Source organism: Ascaphus truei, chromosome 18, assembly GCF_040206685.1.
Source record: "Ascaphus truei isolate aAscTru1 chromosome 18, aAscTru1.hap1, whole genome shotgun sequence".
Classification (NCBI taxonomy): Eukaryota; Metazoa; Chordata; class Amphibia; order Anura; family Ascaphidae; genus Ascaphus; species Ascaphus truei.
The window spans coordinates 20,922,673-20,944,786 of NC_134500.1; the positions used below are offsets into that span (position 1 = coordinate 20,922,673).

General features: G+C 40.2%; 1 protein-coding gene across 4 annotated transcripts in view; it reads right to left on the reverse strand.

Annotated features, from left to right (window-relative positions):
• Positions 1-482: 482 nt before the first annotated feature.
• Positions 483-22,114, reverse strand: part of THSD4 (thrombospondin type 1 domain containing 4) — a 531,228-nt gene continuing 509,596 nt past the window's right edge. For 2 of the 4 annotated variants that reach the window (XM_075575821.1, XM_075575822.1), the window contains exons 14-18: positions 17,192-17,365; positions 15,604-15,777; positions 10,200-10,379; positions 7,436-7,580; positions 1,869-5,878 (exon numbers count right to left, since the gene is read on the reverse strand). In XM_075575821.1, coding sequence (XP_075431936.1) covers positions 5,736-5,878; positions 7,436-7,580; positions 10,200-10,379; positions 15,604-15,777; positions 17,192-17,365 — 816 coding nt within the window. In that variant the 3' untranslated portion in view covers positions 1,869-5,735. Of the gene's footprint in view, positions 5,879-7,435; positions 7,581-10,199; positions 10,380-15,603; positions 15,778-17,191; positions 17,366-22,114 lie in introns of all 4 variants that reach the window. The other 2 variants (XM_075575823.1, XM_075575820.1) reach the window with 2 other exon arrangements.

The window sequence follows — 22,114 nt, forward strand, 5'->3', positions numbered from 1 at the left end:
CTCTAGAATGTCCAGAGTTGAATTACAATATCTCGTACACTGGAGAGGCTATGGCCCGGAAGAGAGAGAGTGGATCCCTCATCGTCAGGTACATGCCAACCGTCTCATTTATGCCTTCCACCGAAGGTACCCTGAAAAACCATCCCTGGGTCGCCCGGAGGTCTCCCCTCAAGGGGGGGATACTGTCACATCTGCCGCAACTCCGGTCAGAGACCGCCCCGCTGACGCGTCACACAGCGGACCCATGCGCCCACGCACGGCCATGGCGGTACACGCATGCTCGGAAAGGAGCTGCCGACGCCTCCCACAGGGAGGGAACTCAGCCACACGCCCGCGTGACGTCAGCACTCCGCGACGCGCATCGCGCACGCACGCGGGTTGCTCGGCAACCAAGGCAATCACCAGGAAAGCCTGACCTGCAGGCTGTTTCAGATTACTGCCTCCCGGACACCATTGGAGGACCGGATCACATCCCTGCAAGGTAATTGGATCCTTCCCACATATATACCTGCTCCTGTCTGGCATTCCTTGCTGAGCATAAACTCCTGTTTATGCATTGTGCTCACCGCTGCTGTTTAGTTGACTTGAACTTTGCTTGGTCTGACCTGTCTGTTCTCTCCTGTCCTGAGCCTGGCTGTTCTTTGGATTCCTACACTCTCCAGCGCTTTGACCCCGGCTTCGCCCTCGACCATTCTACCTTCTATTACCCTGGACCTTGGCTACGGAAATCTACCATCCTCTACTCTCCAACCCCGGTACACGGCAAGTACCCTGACTACCCTGACCTCTCCAACCCTACGACGCTGTACGACTTGGACTACGCATTCCGGACAGGACTGCGTGGTTGTGGGTCGGTGTCTTTCTATCCCCACCTCAGCCCCGCGGTCTTCCGTCCTGTTTGTGGTGAGCGCAGCGTGACAATTTCACATCACAGTTCTATACCATTGCAGTGTTTTAAACGTCTGTATAGTCCCTCAACCTGTGCTCCCCCATTTTTTGTCTGTTTTCCTGTATTACCAAGGATCCTGGATAGGTCCTTTTTGGTGTTTTGAGCAGCGGGAAGAGACTCGGAAGTAGAGGGGACCTTTAAGTACTCTTAAGGTTGTATTGTTCTATCACAAGAATTATATCACCCCACAACTCATCTATTTGAGGTAGCGCCCAGGCTTTTCTGTACATCACTGTTAAGAAATGTGCGACTGGTGTTTTTAGCGCAGAATAAGAACGCATGCACCGAATTCTACAACAGTAGAAATGCACTTCTTAAATATATTGTGTTTCGGAGAGAAAAAAACAATCATATTTTTTACGCAAATGTGTCAGCGCAGACCACTTTCTAGATACATAGAGCCCACATTCTTGTAGATTGATGTGAACTATTAACCTATGTTGTTCTATATTCTGATGCACCATACGTGTCGTTATGTACATGGTCTGAAACACAGGTTTTGGTAAATATCACCAGTTGTGGACATGTGGATGCCAAACGTTCTATCCTAATCGTGTATATACACTTAAGGCTAATAAGCAATACCTTCAAGTTAGAAGGAGACCTTAATAGGGATTCCATGTTAAGATTTTGAACCTTCTATCAGTTGTGCAGCATGATTTAATTTTTTTCAAATAAGGACTTAAGATATGCCTTCCACGTCTACTTTTTTTTCTTAAACCCAGGCTGTGCTGAAACGCTGTGCGAGGCTACGTACGGCCCCAGTCACTGCGTGCACATGCGCGTCGGTGCGCATGGTGGCGCGTGCACCAGTTTAAACCACGATCTTCGGTCCTAGGGTCGTGAAGGGATGCGCATCCAGGCAGGGGCATGGCCATGACATCACGCGGCTGGTTTGCCCTCATTGGCTGAACCGCCGCCGTGACGTAGCCAGCGTCCTTGTCTTTTGGCAGCGGTGGTTGCGCATCGCGCTTTCTGCAGGCGCACGCAGGCAGTAACTGGGGCCGGTCCCATAGAGGGCCGTATCTTGTTCATGCCACGCATGCCATGGCACGCACAGCCACGAGCAGTGGGGACGAGGCCTATTACAGCAGGGGTCCATGTTAAAATGGATGACAAGTAAAGCGTGACGCACTCTGCTCATTTGCATGTAATTTCCCAGAATCCCTGGCTGCAGTTGAAGCACTGTTTGCCAAGCGATAATGGGGAAAGACAGCGTTGCTGACCTGTCTGAGGCATGCAAATGCACCACAAGTGGTATTTTTATTTACTGTACATCTACTTTCATAATTTAAGGATGGGTTGGTAACAATACATTTTGCACTTATAGCATAAAGGACAAAAAAATGGCAAGGTCTTGGGCAGTGCAAATTATCATGTTACTCAAACACCTTTCAGAGTCAGATATTTGCAATCTACTGTAGGTAATTATACGGTGTCTGAAATCTGTTTATTTATTTGGGTTCTTATTGCTGGAATAAAGGTGAATCCCTGTTTTAAAGTATTTGTTTTCAAACGAAAACTAAATACCCAGGTCAGAAGTGTTGAGCTGCAGCAAATATTCGTGACTGGTGTTAGCTTCTTTATGTCAAGAAAATGTGTGCTGTGTTCTAGGATTTCTGACACTCCTGCCAATAATACAGATTACAGGATGATATTCTGGTTCGCAGAATATAACATAATCAATTTAGGCATATTATTCTGGACCCAGGCTCATATGTAGCATGTGAGTAAGTCCATGTAGCTTAACTTGTCCCCTTTTAAAGCACACAAAGTCCTTCTATTTTCTTCAACTTTATTGAGGGGAGTTAACAGAAATATAAAAGTTCTATATGTGGATTGTGCAAGCAGATTTCTCTTGTCATGAGAATAACCTATGAGAGAAAGGTGTTCTGCTATGGGGAGTGCTTCTCTGAGGGGAAGGTAAAAAGGATTTCCTTTTCTGAGGGAGCAGGGGAAGATATGTCTACTCACTTTGGCTGCTTGTTTGGAATGAAAGCACCCTTTCCTGTCAGACAGGGGCATAGCAATATGCAGATAAAGCAGGAGGACTAAACCAATCTCAAACTATGAGTATTGGTAGGTTGCCAGGGCAACTGACTAGAGGCTGTGTAAAAGGGGATTAGCTGTAACAATAATGTTGCAATATACACAGCTCTGGCTGCTTTAGAGCAGGAAAAAACATGCAACTTTAGCTAGGGAGGGCAGGCAGCCTGAGAGCAGGAAAAATACAGAGAAATAAACAATCCTTTTCCAGGACACATATGCAATATCTCAGGTGAGTGCCCAGCGTTGAAATTATACATAACATGCAACCTGTGTCTATACATTTACATGGATGGATACTAAAACATGCACACTCTGCTGTGTGATATTGTATTTTAGCTGCTGCTGACAGATATACATTAAAGGAGGAAATGTGACTGTAATTATACTTGTATACAAGCTATTACTCCACAAAAGCCAGCCCAATTACATCCACCCCAGCTCTTATGACATCAAAGATGTTCAACATCTTCCAGTTTTGCTTGCCAACTAGAGCTTTGTATGTTCTTTAAATACTTTCCATTTAATCAAAAGAAAATGTGAACCATTAAATGATGGTCATTAATGAAAGGAGCAGAGATTAACTATGAAATATCAAATACATTATCGAATGACAGCACACCCGAAGAAAGAAAGGGATGTTTTGAAAGCTCGGTTCACTATAATTTAATTTCCAAACAAACTCCCATGTTGTTCTTTTGAATATTAGTCCACCACACAACAAATCTATACTTATCCGGCACTTACTTTGAAGTACAAAGAACATAGTTCTTCAATCAAATCGTGAAGACTAATCCAGTTTAATTGACTCACTGGCACAAAGAGCATCTTCCAACATATGCTGATTTCCGTAGCATTGGTCACGAACTTATATATCACATGAATAGCATAATCACAACACTGATATATTCTATAAGAAAGAACATGTTTATTTTAGGAGAACTGATCATGCCTTTTTTGCATAAGGTTTTGGTATACCAAGTACTCAACTAGAAATTAGCCCTAGAAAATATACATTTCAGCAAGACATAAAGAATCAACTGAAATAGCAGAAATGTTTGCAAGTAGCAAATTAAACATGGATTGGAACATGTGTGACTTGGCGATTTTAGGGTGGGAAGCAGACAGTACAGTAAAAGGTAAGTATAAAATGAAAATTAAAAATGATGACTTATATGATGAAAAAGGCCTGGGTTACATAAACTAGTCACAGAGTCCGAATAAATGTATTAGTCCTGGAGAGAACTAGAAGTTTAATGGCCACAGTGAGAACTTATCATGGATAGCGTTTGTTAGGGTGCAGAAGCCTGTGTATGTTGTTCTTCTTCTATCTACCATATGAGTTTGACTCTTTGAATATAAAAAACAGAGCCCCTCATAACTCTGAGGTTTAGAATATTTGTCAAGATTTTATTTTGCCACCTGACGTTACAATGTGTTATCTCAACTTTAGACAAAACCTTTTGCTTTGTCACCCATTGTTTCTCCTTGGTGAAATGAACTGGCACATTATAGGACTAGAAGCAACTGTTATACTGTATGCAGGTTATTATAAGTGTAATGGGATGTGGTATCATGACTAGTGCTGTGTATACGGATAATCTAAGTGGTGCAGTCTACTTTCCAAAGGTTTAATTATATTGAAATATGTATAAACACTGCTAAATTATCCTCCTTTAGAAGCTGTTGAGCAGAAAAGCACTATTTACTAGGGCACAAAAACTAGGAGCATAGCTATCTCTGAAGCATAATCACTGTGATTATGTAGACTGTAGATAGGTATAGACCTGATATTTTTGGATACATTGTGCCATATAAAATTATAAGAATTGTTATTGTAAATTAAAACAACCTAATACACATGTGGTAAACACTAACCTAGTTTCTCCATCAAATTTACTATAACTGTGTATGACCATAATGATTCCTATTTAAGTAGCAGGGTATACAATAACTTAGTCATTTAATTAACTACATTGGGTGGTGTTCATTAAACTGCAATAGTGCCCATCGGAGTACTAACCTACAGGTACACCCGTTAAATTCAATGGTATTGCAACAGTTTAGTGAATAACACCCTATGAGATTCATTGAAAAATGCCATAACACAGGATGCATTTTACATGTAGGTAAGGAATTCATGTTTATACAGTTGCTAACACTAACAGAAAACTCACAGCATCTCTGCAGCTTGAATACAACCAATTTACTGCCCTATGTATAAGGGGAAACTATTATATTATTATTATTTACAAAGTTGTTAATCCAATTGCTGATATACAGTAGTCACTTTAGCTAGTTTAAAACTCAATAGCAATATACAGTACGTATACAACTTTCATGAAATACCACAATTGACCCAAGTAATGGCAATATTGCTAGATCTTTGCATTTTTTATTTGGTTCCTCAAAGACTTTTCAGTTTGTTGAAGGTTAGGCATTGCATCTGGATGCATTGTTCCAACAGCGTGCACAAAAGTCAAATTTACAATAGTGTTGCGAAAAGATCACAGCTCACATAATTATTATTATTAAAAAAAAAAAAAAAGTAAAAAAGTTCCTATACAAGTTGTGATGATTCTAATTGAAAGTATCGGACGGTGAACACTTTCTGTGTGTGAAGTGAAATGATGAACATCTGTCCATAAAAGGCAGAAGAAGGTGAAGTTCACACAGTCATTAACACTGGGCTTGTGTTTATACTGGTTGATTTTCGCTGGGATGGGTGGTTCAGTAGATGTTATCTTCGTCCTAGAAATCCCGACTGTCTGCTGGCTGCTCTCAGACATGATGCACAGCAAGCAGTCTTGTAATAAGTGTATACACACAGTCTGGCCTGCACTACCACATTGCAGTTGTAGTATTTGTCTTTGCAGTTTTCATCTGTTGCAGGGAAAGAAAGATATTGTTATGTAACAGCACATTGGGTTGGATAGAGAAGACAACAGCACAACATTTTAGGTTTATACGCCTTATTTTTCGATTGACTTATCCCCGTATAGTGCTTTTTCCTCCCCCCCCCCCCCCATTGACCATATATAAAAATAGATGTTTTTAGATAAAGGGGTCTATGTATCAAATGATGTGAGTGCCTTTTTTGTAGTAAAACAATATACAGCTCAACCCCGTTATAGCGCGATCCGCTACAATGCGGATCCGCCAATAACGCAGTGTGAGTGTGGCTCCCATTTTTTAAACGCTATTTTTTTTTAAAGCTTTATTGCTAACTGACGGATGGACACACACACACACACACACACACACACACACACACACACACACACACACACACACACACACACACACACACAATACTCCCCTGCACATCACATCCCATCCCCCCCTGCCCATCACATCGCCCCGCCGAATGCACATCACCCTCCACCCCCTCCCCATCACATCCCCCCTTCCTGCACATCACAGCCCCCTGCCTGCACATCACCGCCAGCCTGCACATCACCCCCCATCCTCCTGCCCATCACAGCCCCTATTACTGCACATCACATCCCCTCTTACTGCACATCATCCCAAAGCCTGCACATCAACCCCCTGCACACCACATCCCATCCCCCCTACACATCACATCCCCCTGCCTGCACATCACCCCCAGCCTGCACATCACCCCCCATCCTCCTGCCCATCACATCCCCTCTTACTGCACATCATCCCAAAGCCTGCACATAACCCCCTGCACACCACATCCCATCCCTCCTGCCCATCACATCCCCCCTTCCTGCATATCACATCCCCCAGCCTGCACATCACCCCCCTTGCACATCCCATTCCTCCCCCCCTGCCCATCACACCCCCCCTGCCCATCACACACCCCATGCCCATCACACCCCCCCTGCCCATCACACCCTGCACATCACATCCCCCCTTCCTGCACATCACATCCCCGAGCCTGCACATCACTCCCCCAGCCTGAACATCACCCCCCTGCACATCCCATCCCATCCCCCCATGCCCATCACATCCTCCCTTCCTGCACTTCACATCCCTCTGCCTGCACATCACATCCCCTGCCTGCACATCGCATCCCTCTGCCTGCACATCGCATCCCCTTCCTGCACATCACGCCCCCTTCACATGCCATCCCCCATACACATACAGGAGAGAGGGGAGCTGTTTCCTGGTCTGTACCTCCGCCGGGGGGGGGGGGAGAGAAGGGAGCTGGTTACTGGCCAGGGGACACACACAGACAGCTGACATCCTGGCCCAGACTTTGTGAGATCCTCCCCCCGGAGTGCATTTAGACACACTTCTTGGCAGTTTAATACACAAACCCAACACTCTTTACCAATCCCTCCTTAGTCACCCACCAATAGTCTTATTATTAATATAGTTTTTTTTCTTATATAAAATTGTATTATTTTTATAAGGGCTCTGCATTGAAATGCTTTGTTAAACAATCTAAATGGAGATCGGCTTGTACATTACCTATTTCTGGTATGCAGTCCTGGGGATTACATGACACTGTGTCATCTGGTTTAATCTCTGCTTCACATCTATCGCTCTGTTTCAAATCGTCCGAAAGACACCGTACCTCACGAACTCTGAATCCATTTTCACAGGTTTTGGAACACTAAACATGACATTTTGTGAGAAAAGGGAGTGTAATTACACTTAGTACATTTTAATGGAAGACAGAGAGAAGAAACCTAGTTAGCATAACAAAATGACAGTGCACAATGTTGAATACAAAACTGAATGGTATAACTAATGCTTCATAAGTAGCCTACAGACTTCAAAGTGTGTGATATTTTATCTGATTTATAAGTGGCTCAGAAGTATGACTGACAATTTGCTGAACAAGGGGATATTCTGGGTTGGAAAAAACTAGATATTTTCCCATCCAAATACCAGTGTATTCTGATCACACTACAGTGCACTGATTAATATGTAGGCAATTAAGGTTTTGAACGGCATGCTTTTTATATTTAATATATATCTAGAATAACGGGGCACTCTGGACTATGAGCAACACTGCAATGCCAGGAATGGTCGATTTATTTGGGTGATATTGCTGCTTTAACCCTTAGGCCAAGAAGAACCCGAATAGCATGGAAATTTCAACATTACTTTTGTTGCAATCAAATGGTCGTCCCCCCCCCCACTGGTATTAGGAATGAAAGAGGTATTCTTTCATTTGCTCATGGAAATGTGCCATGATGTTCTTGGTAACTCATAACAGCCCTATTCTAGTAGCTTCGATAATTCTATTGCAACATTGAATGTTGTTGGCATGTTCCTAGCTTACGGTATGAAATTTGTGTAAAAACGGTAAAGAAAATCTAAATTTTTATACCATTTGTTACAAAAATGACATACCGCTCGAGTTTGTATTTGTTTTACAAGCGAAACGCCTAAAGATACTTTAAGTGCCTGTGGTCAGGCACTGACATGTAAGTGCATATCTACCCAGATTGTAAAATGTTTGAGTTTTTTGAACGTACGTCACTATTTTTATTTTATTTTATTTTCATTCCGAGGTGCGCTGACTTTTTTCTTCGAAACGCCTTTAATGTTACATTTCCCTCCATCAGTGGATCAGTAAGAACTGTGCAGAGAGAGAGCAGAGAGAATCTCCGGGCACAGCTCTTGCAGGACATCGCACTGTATTTATTGAAGTCAATGGAGTCAATGGGAGTTGGTGTGCTATAGTATCCCAATGGGCACATCACAGTTTAGTAACTAACCCACATAGTTCTAAGATATTTTTTTCATGCAGGTACTGTACTTCCTGTACTATTTAGTCAGAGGAACTCAAGCATACGATGAGTGACCCAAGGCACATTGGAAGTGTCAACCAAACTGGTTTGTTGAAGACAGATATTTATATTGGAAGTCTCAGAGCCTTTGGTGTTGACTGGAAAGACAGAAGCTATTTGCTTCCCCAAGGGTAAGAGGATGTGAAATGTGAAGGTTGCTGCAGAGGGGCACACTAATCTCACTACTATCAATGACTCTGATAATCAACAAAGCATGAAAAGTAATGACAGCTCCAACTAAAATGCTCGAAGATATGGATGTCATTTTACCGATGTGTTCTAGCTTTATTTTTAGGCTGGTTATTCTAGGGTATTGTTTCTGGTTCTTTACTTAAACATGTTTGATTTCTACTAACATTTTGGCGGTTCAAGTGACATTAATGTAATTGCTGAAAAAATGGGGGTCCACAATAAAAAGTTTAAGTTTCACAAATATTTCCCTTGCCTTATTTATCGAGAAATTGCTTTCTCTTATATACAAGAAAATGTTTACAAGCGAAAACAAGAAAGAATGAATGTTCAAACAACTGATGTAGAGTGGACAAATTATAATCACCAAGATCATTCAGAGGAATGTCAGACTCCAAGCAGTGGGTACTCGGAGTACGATTCTATTGGTAAATATAAAATTATCCTCAGTGAAAAATGATGTTCTCGTTCCATAATTATTGGCATATTTTATTTGAAGCAGCAGGAATAGACATAAAAACTGAAAGTACGCCTATATATAACATGGGCAGGAACCAGAGTAGTGAAGCCACAGAAATGTTAACTTTACTTTGTTCTTTTGATTTGTTAGAAGGTGTTAGGCCCCTGGTTGATTTTTACAGGTAGGTACTGTAGAGTTGCTGAGACTTTTAGACTAAAGTATGTGGCAATAAAAAAGTGAGCTTAAGTGAACCTGAGCTGTGATATTTGCTGGAATGGTTTTTGCTGGAATGGTTTTTGCAGTTTGACATTACGTAAGCACTAAGGTACATATTTACCAAGTCGTGCTATTCCATGAGACACTTTTTACCACATAACCTTTAATTGGAGAAAAGGGGTTTTCAAGAGCTGAAAGGTATCTTATGGAATAGCACCGCTTAGCAAATATGGCCCTATTTCTGCCAGTCAATTACATTTTCAAAGCAATCAAATGTAACGTAAACTGTTACTAAACGAGGCACAGAAACTGTTCCAAGTCTGAGTATTTTGAGTTTATTGAAATCCAACTATAGGACGGCATATTTAAATTGTTTCTAGTGTCTACATCATAGGGATTAAAATAAATAAATACATTAGCAACTGCATTAAGGGACACCAGCCCAGTATGGCTACATATTAATTACTAGATGGAGCCTAAACATATAATAAGAGCAATTTTAACATCAACTGCATATAGTGCTAATAAAATAAAAATAATAATAAAAATAAACAAAATAATAACTTACTGCACTCCATTCAGTGTACAACCACTTGGCACCACAGGATTTGAGGTAGCAGGATTGTTGGTTAGGGGGTCGCTCCAGATATGAACATTCAAACGGCCTCATCACTGTGAAACCGTCAGCTTCCTTTCTAACGCATATTACTTCTCTCTGTTGGGTTCCAGTACCACATTCAACCGAACACTTGAAAAGAAATTCAAGATGGAATCATCACACAAAATACTTGAAACACATGGAAGTCAATAGTGTGTGATCTATTATAGTCAAGTGAACATTGGGGATTGGATGCCATCTGTTCAACATATGCCTGTCATTGGTACATTTTGTCTGTATGGGAAATTGCATGTTTAACGGTGGTGCTTTGCATGCCCATCAAGGCATATACTATAGAAATATAGGTGCCATAGCCAGAAAAACAAGACATTTCTTTGCAATATTTTGTGCAAGCTTTGAACACTGAAGCAGTTAACATGCTAACTGGAATTCTTGCTCAATTGGAGATACAAAAAAAAAAATACAGTAAACACAGTACCCAAGGCAAATTAAAATAGTGAATGAATGGCTCAAACAATAATTATACTTAACAGATACATTGCATTTAATTGGCGTAATATCTTGTTTGCCTATACTGTATGTGTAACCATCACTACACACTGGCAGGTTCATAATAACCGGTTAACACATTGTGAATGAAAAAGTACAGTTACATCCCACTAAAGTTTTAGAAAGACTTAGATTGACATTTTAGTTAAGTAACATTTCTCAAAGTATAAAACTCCATTAGTTTCACGTCACAGGTGGAAGCATCCAAAGAGAATGGTATTATAAGAACAACTGCAAACAAAGGTTCTTTCTACTTGACATTTAGATACAGTGATCAGGTCATATCATTTGATGAATGTCCCATCATGTTTTTGGAGCAGCCATAGAGCGATTCATTAACAAAGTTTCTTGTATTTCCCGGATTTTTATATAGCCCAATATGGAAAGAACTCCGTCTCTTCTCCAGTCAGCAAAATATAACCTCTAGTTGTTGCTGTCATATACAGTAATACTCCTGATGAATATGAATCAAACACATTCTGTATTGCACTTCATTACTTTTTCCTGAAATTACTGAGTTGAATGAAGGCCGTCACTAGGGTATGTGCCCCCCTTCTTAAGCAAGCACTATTAAGGACACATCCACCAAGGAAAAAAATCCCCCCCAAAATAAATTCCACAACAACCCCCCCCCCCGCCACCCCTAGATAGGAAGCAGGGGGTTTCCAGATCTGAACCCCGTTAATTTCAGCTCCGATGACCCCCTGCTTCCTGAGATATCTCTTTAGAGCGTGCTGGTATCTCAGCACAGACATTGATGTCCCATCACATGGGCCAATAGGAAGCCGTGACGTCATATGCGGCTTCCTATTGGCCCATGTGACCGGGGGCTTTAAACCTGAGCAGGAGATACCGACACTGCCTAAGGAGGTAAGTATCTCAGGAAGCAGGATTGTTGGGTATAACTCATAACTCTATTGGCTACTGGTGTTTAATTTGTATCCATAACTAGTGGGGAATATATATGAGGAATATGTATATGAGTAAGTAGAAGTAAGTGGCTTTGCTCAGTCCTACCTTGTATATGAAAATGTGCTGTAACTAGGAAAGCCCTTACTACAGTGGTGGGAATTAGGTGGGAGAGGATTGCAGTGATTACAGTAGGTTAGTCGATGGCTCAGAAAACAGCTTAATATCTAAAGTTTATGAGAAAGTGGATCACCAGAGGTGTCCTGAGTCAGAGTCGAGGAGGAGTGATTCCCTCCAGAAGAAATTCAAGTTCTCGAACTTTCGGTTAAGGTGCAAGTTCTTGCTTGACAAAAATAACTTTTCGAAAGGACGGCCCGAATGATGGTGATGAAAAAGATAAGTAACTCAATAAAGATCAAATTGCTTTTATTTCCCGGAGAATAAACAAAAATCGAAGGTGAATGGAGACAGAATAGAAAAAATATTAAAATTATTTTATTCAGATCATGGTGAAATACAAAAAAGTACAACAAAAAAAATCTCCCACGCGTTTCGCACCAAGCGGCACTTTTTTAGGGAGCGACGAAACCTTTTTACCACCAGTTAGAGTCAGTTTTGTCCTCACGTTTACAAAAAATGTGTAACTTGCGTTTTACTAATTAAGCTTCACTTTTTCTTGATTTCGATAATGTGGCTCATTTATTATATAACACGTGTATAATGTATGTGGATTTGATGTAAGTATCACTACATAGTGCCATGTGCAGAGGGTAAGGCATGAAAATATATTAGACAAAGGAAGTGGCAGTATGCAGTTTTCACCTTGCAGCTCCTAATCAAGCAGAACAATTATCGGGTTTGATATATTAATTAAAGTGAAACGTGCAAGTTCAAGTAACATGTAATTCATGAAGCAGTGGCTGTGTGTATAGAGTTAATACAAGTATTAGAATTCTCATACATTAATGATGGGAAGAAGTAACATACAGTCAGAAAGTTGTTGATCTATCTAACTTGGCAGGGTTATATGATTAACTATTACCTGCATATATTTTTTGCATCACAGGTAATATAACAAATATTAAAAAATTATAATAATAAAAAAAGAAGGATGAACATGACAGTACAGTATATCATAACATGGAAAACGAAAAGATATGAAAGACAGCAGCAACTTCAGTATATTGTAAATTTCCAGTAGTTTGGCTGTCACAACATACTGTATATGGATATAGAATACATTCTACCCATAAGCAACTGATGTACCGCTGGAATGTATTTATTCTAGGACAGTATTAACTATAATAATATTGAATAAAATATCTTTATTTCAGAATCTATTTGGCTTATATATACAATTTAAGATTTAATATGTGAAGGGGATTACTGTGATAGTTTTGTGCTGAATGCATACATCCTCCAAATTTCAGACATAAGCACTAATAAACAAATTAGAATTGTGTGCGGAGCTCCATATCACAATTTCCAGTTCACTTACTTTGTTAACATCTAGCTGTAAGTAGCTGCAACTAATGTTTGATGGAGTTTACTGATATATGCTTAAAATATCACAGTGATGTCTTCTGAGCCTTAGTTAAGTGAACTCAGTAAAAATGTTGACTTTAGAAAATGTGTGATCTGAGAATCACACTGGAACAAAACCCTGCCATGTTGTACCCTTACTGTGTATGTCTCTTCCGCCACCATCATTGCTACTGCCAACTGAGTGCAGCAACAATCAGCAAGAGAGAAAAGTGCACTTGACCATTCACAGCGCTTGGGTAAAACAGTACAATGAAATAGATCACTCGAACATTTCCCTAGCTCTTCTATTTTTTAGCAAGATGGATGAAAGCCTTCATGAATTGGCACTTTTCCAATAATGAGGTGGAATCTTGGCTTCAAGAACTCTTATTTCCAGAGGTCAAGTCACAGTCCTTCCAAAGAAGACATAGTTTACATTTCATGACTCTGAATAAAGGAACAAGGGGTGTATTTATCTTAAGGGGTTGCCGAGGGAAGCCAAGCGATGGCCAAAACTAGTATTCTTCACCTGTCACCTGTATACTCAAATAGCCCCAAATAAAATTAACTAGTTAAGCAGTTGATGAAGAGGTATTTTTATTAACACAATATCTCAGTGGGGTCTGGTTGGGAAATTCTATGAGGCTTATTCTGTAGGGTGTGATAGCACGTCATCTACACTATCACATGAAAAGTCCCATTGACTTTAATATGGCTTTTCATCTGCGCACCTTACCGAATACGGGTATGCGGTTGAAACCTATCCCAGCTTCATATTGCAAAGCGAGTATAACCAGCCTCACACTGTTGAGACCCATAAGATCGAAACAGCCGTCTGTGAGAACGTTTACTGGCTATGCAATTCCTTAACCCATGCTGTGCTGAAAAGCTGTGTAATACGGCAGGTATAAGGCCCCATGTTCAAATGGATTAGAAGCAAAAGGTGACACTGTGCTTATTTGCATGTCATTTCCCAGAATCCCTGGCTGCAGTGGAAGCATTGTATGCTGGGAGATAATGGGGAAAGGCAGGGCTGCAGACTTGTCTGAGACGTGAATGTGCTCACAAGTGATATTTTTATTTGCTGAAATTCTGACGGTAACGTGCTACTCAAGCTACAATACCGTTATAGACAATTTAGCCCAAAATGTTATAATTTTGTTTTATATCTCCTAAACTAGTGCTCTTACAGCTCTTTGACAGCTTTCATTTAATAGAAACATAGAAAAGCTGTACAGTACATACTGTACTGTTCTACACAGTAATACGTTTAAGACCTTACAAGGAAAAAGTCTGCCCAGATCTTTACATTAGCTTCTCATTTTTTATTCTTCGTCTACTGTTCTCTTGGACAGCTATTTATACTAGATGTCTATTGATTTAATATAAAAATAAACAGGAGACTGCTAATAGCATATTGCCACAAGGAAGATGCTTCAAGACATTGACCCAACAGACTTGCATATAAAGCATTAGCTGTAGAGATAACTTTTCCTATTGTACTGTAGTGTAGATATCAACATCCCTAACCTAAAAGTCCCATTGTGCATCATGTTATAATGAAACAGTGCAATTATACACTTTAGATGTGAAAAAGCAAATCTATGAGAACGAGGCCTTGAGTCTAGGCATACAGAACTCCATGTCAGCAGTACTATTATGTTAGACAGGTTACATAAATCACTTATACATTTTTTGCTCTCTAAGATCATGTTTGATCAACCCTTTTCCAATGTCAAGTTCCTCAGTGACCACCCACTGTCCTTTCAGAATGCTTTCCCTGATCATGGCCATTGGTGATTGATATACGTAGTACCTGTAATCTCTCTACCAGAATGACATCTGTGGGTATCAGCCTCCCCTTTTCTATGATTTCAGGTCTTGTTTAACCTCTCAGGCTGAGACATCCAGTTCACTTGACTCAGCCTCCCTTTCAGCTAGAAGGGGGAAACAAACCCCTTTTCCTTTTATAGCTGATACCAAAATTCAATGCAAGCCAAGAATATCAGCTCCCCCTCTTATGTGCATCTACAGTAGGTCTAATATGGATCTGTGATCTAGATTAGTAAAAAGGGGTGAGGGGCTAAACATTTTAAGGCAGCAGTCCTTAGAATACTGAACTTTTACAGGAGAAAGTCGTGTGTAATATTTTCTAGCACCTCTTAATATACAGAAAGTTACAAATACGCATAAATATGAGATGCTACAGTATTCTGGTGCAACAACACAATTCTACAGTACATATAAAAAGCAGTTCAAGGAAGAAAAACATCATATCTATCTGTGCATTGTACTTGATTTAATGTAACAGTAAGAGTGCTGAATAATCTTTTAGGAGTACAGTAGACATAACATTAGACATTTGCAGTACCTGGCTCCAAGCCCCAGAGAACCACTCCACTTTGCCCTCACATGGTCCGTTATCACAGGTTATAGTTTCAGGCAGTCTGTTATTTCCACAGCCTTCTAGTGGTAAACTGCTGATATGATTAGTCATGCAAACCACTGACCGTGTCCGGACACCTTCTCCGCACTCTGCAGAACACTGCAATAGTAGTAGACAGCAGTTACTTCTAGAACAAATGCTTGACTTTTTAGAACATTGCAATGTACTCAGCTGGGGAAGAGTTGATGCCACTCTAGAAAAAATATCTACACAAGCCAAAAAGCAAAGATAGAAACATTCCAATAACATGAGGAAATGCATACAGTATGAACTTCTGATGATCCATCCTAGCTCCGGCTAACTACAAACAAGGAATTGATGATGATCTAAAGAAATAAGATTCTAGCCCACAGTAGAATAGTTAACAATGAATGACTGAGATTATTATTATTTTTATTGTAGTCTGAAGACCCCTTTGTTTGGGTATCACGAGATCATGATTTAGACCTAGGTAGGATGTGCAAAAAACTGTTCTGCAATGGCAGCACATACATGGTGTCATAGCTTCCAATATAATGCTTTATTTCTGACTGGATTTTCATTTTTTCAATAAATGAAAATCAATGAGCAATTTGTGATCAGGATATATAGGGTAATAGCAAGTGGTGCAGAAGAATAATGCAACCAATTGAATGTAATAGTATCTGTCTCTGACTAGTGCTTTACCTCGATGTCTGAATGATAACATTCCTTGAGGTCTCAAGTGCAGATCTGCATCAATTTTTTGTTAAACTCCTTAACAGTTTCTTACATCTGTGGGATCACACTTAGAACTCGGCTTTAATTTCATTACTAAAATGGAAAGTTTTGTAAGGGGTAGAATGGAAACAATGATATTGGTAGCAAGTTAAAATCTTTCACTATAGTAAGTACACATTAAGCAATTTAGCTGCTCAGTTAGACAACCAATTAAAGCAACGTTAGTTTTGGATTTCTGCTCTGATTGGACTTCAGCTTGAAGCTTTGCTACTGTCAGTCTTTTTGAGGAAGTTTTAGTATTGGAGTGCTTTTACGTCTTCTACAGACCAATTATGGTCAAGCAGCAGAATACAATGGATCCCTTTATTGCCACTATACAGAGCACCCTATACATATAATAAACTCTATGGAGCTCATCTATGCACTGGAATAAACTACTGAACAAACTTCATGATTTTTGGAATTGGGAAGAAAATCACAAAAACGTACTGGATTGAAATATTTGAAAGTATGTATGTAAATCACTGTATGGTTAAAATGAAGCTGCTGTGCAGAAATAGACACTTGAGACTGATTTATCAGTAATCTCGGTTCAAGGTTCATCATGAAAGGATCAAGGGACTTTATTTCCCAATAATAATGTCTTATTCAGAATGGCCTCTATAATTCAAAGCAAGTTAAAACTGTATGGCATTGGAAGGGCAGGAATGCTACATAATAAGAAGCCATAATCTGTGTCATGAAACAACTACGTCAATTAAGTGATGTGAGTGGCTGTCATAAAGAACCCAACCAAGATCATACAGTATCTTACCCTATCACTCCATTCTGTAAGGAACCAACTTTTGGCGCATGGGCCCATGTCACAATTTTCAATATCGATTGGTCGTAGTTTCATGTTACATTCCTCATCGTCAACAATATCCCCAATGTTACTGATACACTTTACGTCCCGGGTCTTCTGCCCCACTCCACAGGGCACAGAACACTGAAACGATACCAATTTCAAGTTCAACTGCTATATAAAAATGGCAAATGCATTTACTTAGTGTTCCAAATATCAAATAAGCATACGAATAGCACTGTGAACATTCTGAACACATGATACATAAAGTTTGGCCCCCTGCAGACGCACTTACCAGAACTCCCTCCTCCTGTCTCTGTACGTTCTCCCTACCTACCAATTAGATTGTAAGCTCCTCGGGGCAGGGACTCCTCTTCCTTAATGTTATGTTTGTCTAAAGCACTTATTCCCATGATCTGTTATTTATATTATCTGTTATTTATTCGATTACCACATGTATTACTACTGTGAAGCGCTATGTACATTAATGGCGCTATATAAATAAAGATACAATACAATACTATATATATATATATATATATATATATATATATATATATAAAATGTAAATATACTGTATGCTCAAGGGATTCTGGGAAATGGCATGCAAATGAGCACAAGCACTTTTTGCTTCAAAAACCATTTTATACATGGTTCCCTATAGGCTTGCTGCATGGTCACAGCTTTGAGCACAGCCAGGGTTAAGATGCATAGCCAGAAAACCACCCACAGACAGCTGTTTCGACCTTAATGGGTCTCATCAGTGTGGGGTTGGTTAACTGGCTATGCAATGAAGCGAAAGGATATATATATATATATATATATAAAATATATATATTATATATATATATATATATACACACACACACACACACACGCAGTATTAGGGGCCATATATACCAAGCAGTGCTACTGTATTCCATAAAACATCTTCTGGGATTAGAGAACACCTTACAGCCTATACACTTGACTCGGATGTAAGGTGACTTCTGTTCACGGAAAGGGTCTTATGAAATAGCATCACTAAGTAAACATGGGCCTAAATCCATTTGATGCTACGGTACATTGAATAGCTCTGCAGTCTCATCACTGAAAGGCTAACATATCTTCCATATTATTCAAAAACATGGATTTAACTAGTGGCAGGGATTAGCACATAAATAAATGACTTTTTTCCCCTCGCACAAGTAAGTGGTTCATTAAAAGCCGGCTGCAGAGCACAAAATAGCTTTGGGCTTTACAATTATGCCAAAAAATGCTTTATGACAGCTGTACTTTTTTGGCTTTATGTTACAGCCTAGAGAGATTTGTGTGCTTCCACTACAGAGTGATCTATGAATAAGGCTTTATATGTTAGAGGCTTGGTCACCAAGGCAAGGAGCACAAATGCTGTTTCCAAACAGTTTTGACACAGAAAGTCATCATTGTGTAATAGCTGATATACTTTTACAGCACCGCAAACAAACAGTGCATAAATTCGGTGTCACTTACCTGATAGCCGCTCATTACCAACTTTGCTGCCTGAAGGTCTTGCAAAGCAATGCGGTTCTTTGCAGGATCATCCGGCAGGAAAGAGGTTTAAAGAAGTACAAGTGGCGGAACTACTATATGTGCAGCCGGTTTGGCTTCACTAGGGCCCACCACCTTTAGGGACCCATCCAACAGCGTTCCGACATTTTGAAAGTTGCCCTGTCCGTGGGCCATAACTATGGTGCGGGGCCTTACCCGGTGGTGGCTGTAGAGGGAGCCCAGTCCGGTGGTTCTAACACGGAAGTTCCACCCAACTTTCACAATCATCGTCTCGGTGGTTTCCCTCCATCGCCACTGCCACACCCGCTCCACAGGTAGCGCCCCGGCGAGAGGAGGCCTTTTTTTTTTTTAAACTTGCACCGGGGGCCCACCGGTGACTAGTTCCGGCACTGAGAGGCACTATGGGTCATATTTACTTAGGGGTGCTAATCTATAAGAAATTTTCTGATGCCAGAAAACACCTTACTGTCCATTTAATTTAATGGACCATAAAGTGTCTTCCAGCTCCACGTTTAATTGAATAGCACTTATTATATATGGACCTATGTGCCCCCACAATTTGCATTATTAAAGCAAATGATAGAAGAGACTTCACTGTAATCACAATACAGCCTGAAATGACATTACATGCTGTGAATAAAGAGTTGCCAGAGAACATCTATATATGCCAGGGTAGTCATGTTTGGTTTGGGCAAAGTGTAGCGGGAAATATGCCCAGCAGCCAGACTGAAGTGTGCATATTGATTCATCCCCTAGTCTGGAAATGACGAAAGTTTAACTGAGGATTGATTGAGCTGTTTCGATGATTTTACAGGCTGGATCACAAGATGTATCACAGTGTTATAGCAGGTTACATAGTAGTAGTTACATAGTAGATGAGGTTGAAAAAAGACATGCGCCCATCAAGTTCATCCTACAGTATGCTAAATTTAGACAACAGATACTTTATCCTATATCTATATGTAAGAGATGTGTGCAGGGGTATGCAAATGGAGACTGTTTTAGGGTGAAAATATATCTTGGCTTTATTCTGCCTGTTCCTTTATCCAGGCAAAACATACAAAAATAAAAAAATAACAAACCCCTATCCCTTTGTAAGGGCTAACTTACATCTGCTGACTCTATCTCCAGGATTGGAGGGATATTCTCATTACCAGCCTATCACTCCAAGGTTTCAGAAAGTACCTTAAGCAGGTGGCCTTCCATGTCAGTCTCTAGCAGGTTCCTGGGTCCCCTGTGTCCAGGAAATATAGGTCTCTGGGTGTCTTGATCTCAGCCTTTGTGCTCAAGACAGTGTCTGTGTGCAGGCTTCTCTGCTCTCCTTCTGTCAGCTCAAATGTGAGCTAAGGAATGTCTCGCTGTGTCTCACATCAGGCTTTTCTAAAAGTCCTAATCAGCTAGGTGGAGTCTGTTTGATTGCCTGTGTGCAATTCACCAGCACACTGCTGGATTTAGAGGCAGTTTCTCTCAAACAGTGATATGTCCCAGTTACACTATACTTACAGTACATTGATCCAGAGGAAGGCAAACAAAAAACCCCAGTGACATATCATCCAATATCATCTCATAAAGGAAAAAATAAATTCCTTCCTGACTCCAAGAATTGGCAATCAGATTACTCCCTGGATCAACAGCCTTCTAATCTTTACTTATTTGGTATATCCTTGTGGAAATGAACTGAGCGGGGTCTCTGGAGAAGAATTGATGGTGATGTTCTGTTTCCATTTAGTCTGTTCTGTTATGTCTTTAGTGTCCATTTTGTGTGTAAGAATGTGTGTGTGTGTGGTATGAATGAGTTTCGCTCATAGTAGATTTACGACTGTGCCTGTCGTTTACGTCCACCTTCCAGGTATCAAGAAGTACCTGGTTCCTATAGAGAGCTGTTTTAATCCAAATTTAACCAGGTTTTAATGATCTGTAAAATTATTGGCTTAGGATAAGGGAGTATTTATTATATTCTGCCTAGTAACCTATTTTAAACACAGGAATATAAAATGTATAAAAGCCTGTTTGGGCCCTCCCTTGCCAGAAAGTCTCATTGACTTTTGTGTGTGTATGATCATACTCTACGCTGTTAAGGAAATAAACTACTCATTATCTACGAAACCTTGTTTGTGAGTTTGCAAACAACAACACCCTGTATAACTTTCCTTTCTAAAAAGATGTTCAACTTTTTTTGAACAAATCTATTGTATCTGCCATCACAGTCTCCATGGGTAATGAATTTCCCATTTTAACTGCCCTTACTGCTTTCCCTTTCCTTTGTTGCTGGTGAAATCTCCTTTCCAACAACCTTAAAGGTTGACCCGAGTCCTTTTTACTGTCCTTGGGATGAATAGTTATTTTGAAAGCTCCTTGTACTGTCCCCAAATATATTTGTACATAGTTATATCTCCTCTTAGAAGCCTCTTTTCTAATGTAAATAAATCTAATTTAGCTAGCCTCTCCTCATAATTTAGATTGTCCATCCCGTTTTATAAATTTGGTGGCTCTTCTCTGCACTATCTCTAGTTCTATAATGTCTTTTCTAAGGAGCGGTGCCCAAAATTGTACTCCATATTCAAGGTATGGTCTTACTAATGCTTTATAAAGGGGCATAATTATGTTTACTTCCCTCCAATTCATTGCCCAGTTGATGCAAGATAAGACCTTGTTTGCCTTTGCAGCTACTGCATGACTTTGGGCACTATTGCTAAGCCTGCTGTCTACAAGCACTCATAAGTCCTTCTCCATCAAGGATATATCCCTATTTTTTCCCCATTTAATTTGAAACTCGCCTGTTTATTCTTGCTTCCCAAATACATACTCTTACATTTATCTGTATTAAACCTCATCTGCCATTTACCTGCCCAAGTTTCCAATCTCTCCAAATCCTTATGGAGAGAAATTGCTGTACATCTTGCTCTGATTCTACTACCTTACACAATTTAGTGTCATCAGCAAAGATGGTGACTTTGCTCTTGATGCTAACCTCAAGGTCATTAATAAACAAGTTAAAAAGCAGGGGTCCCAGTACCGATCCCTGAGATACTCCACTCACGACCTTAGCCCAACCTGAAAAAGTTCCATTCATGGACAACCCTCTTTTGTCTATCCTTCAACCAGTTTTCAACCCAGGTGCATATATTTTTACTGAGTCCAATTTGCTTAATTTTGTACACGAACCTCTTGTGTGGAACCGTATAAAAAGCCTTTGCAAAATCTAAGTAGACCACATCAACTGCATTACCCTGTTCTAAATTCCTACTTACTACTCAAAGAAACTAATAAGGTTAGTTTGGCATGATCTACCCTTCATAAATCCATGCTGACTATTACTAATAATTTTGTTTTCCATTAGGTATTCCTGAAAATTATCCTGTA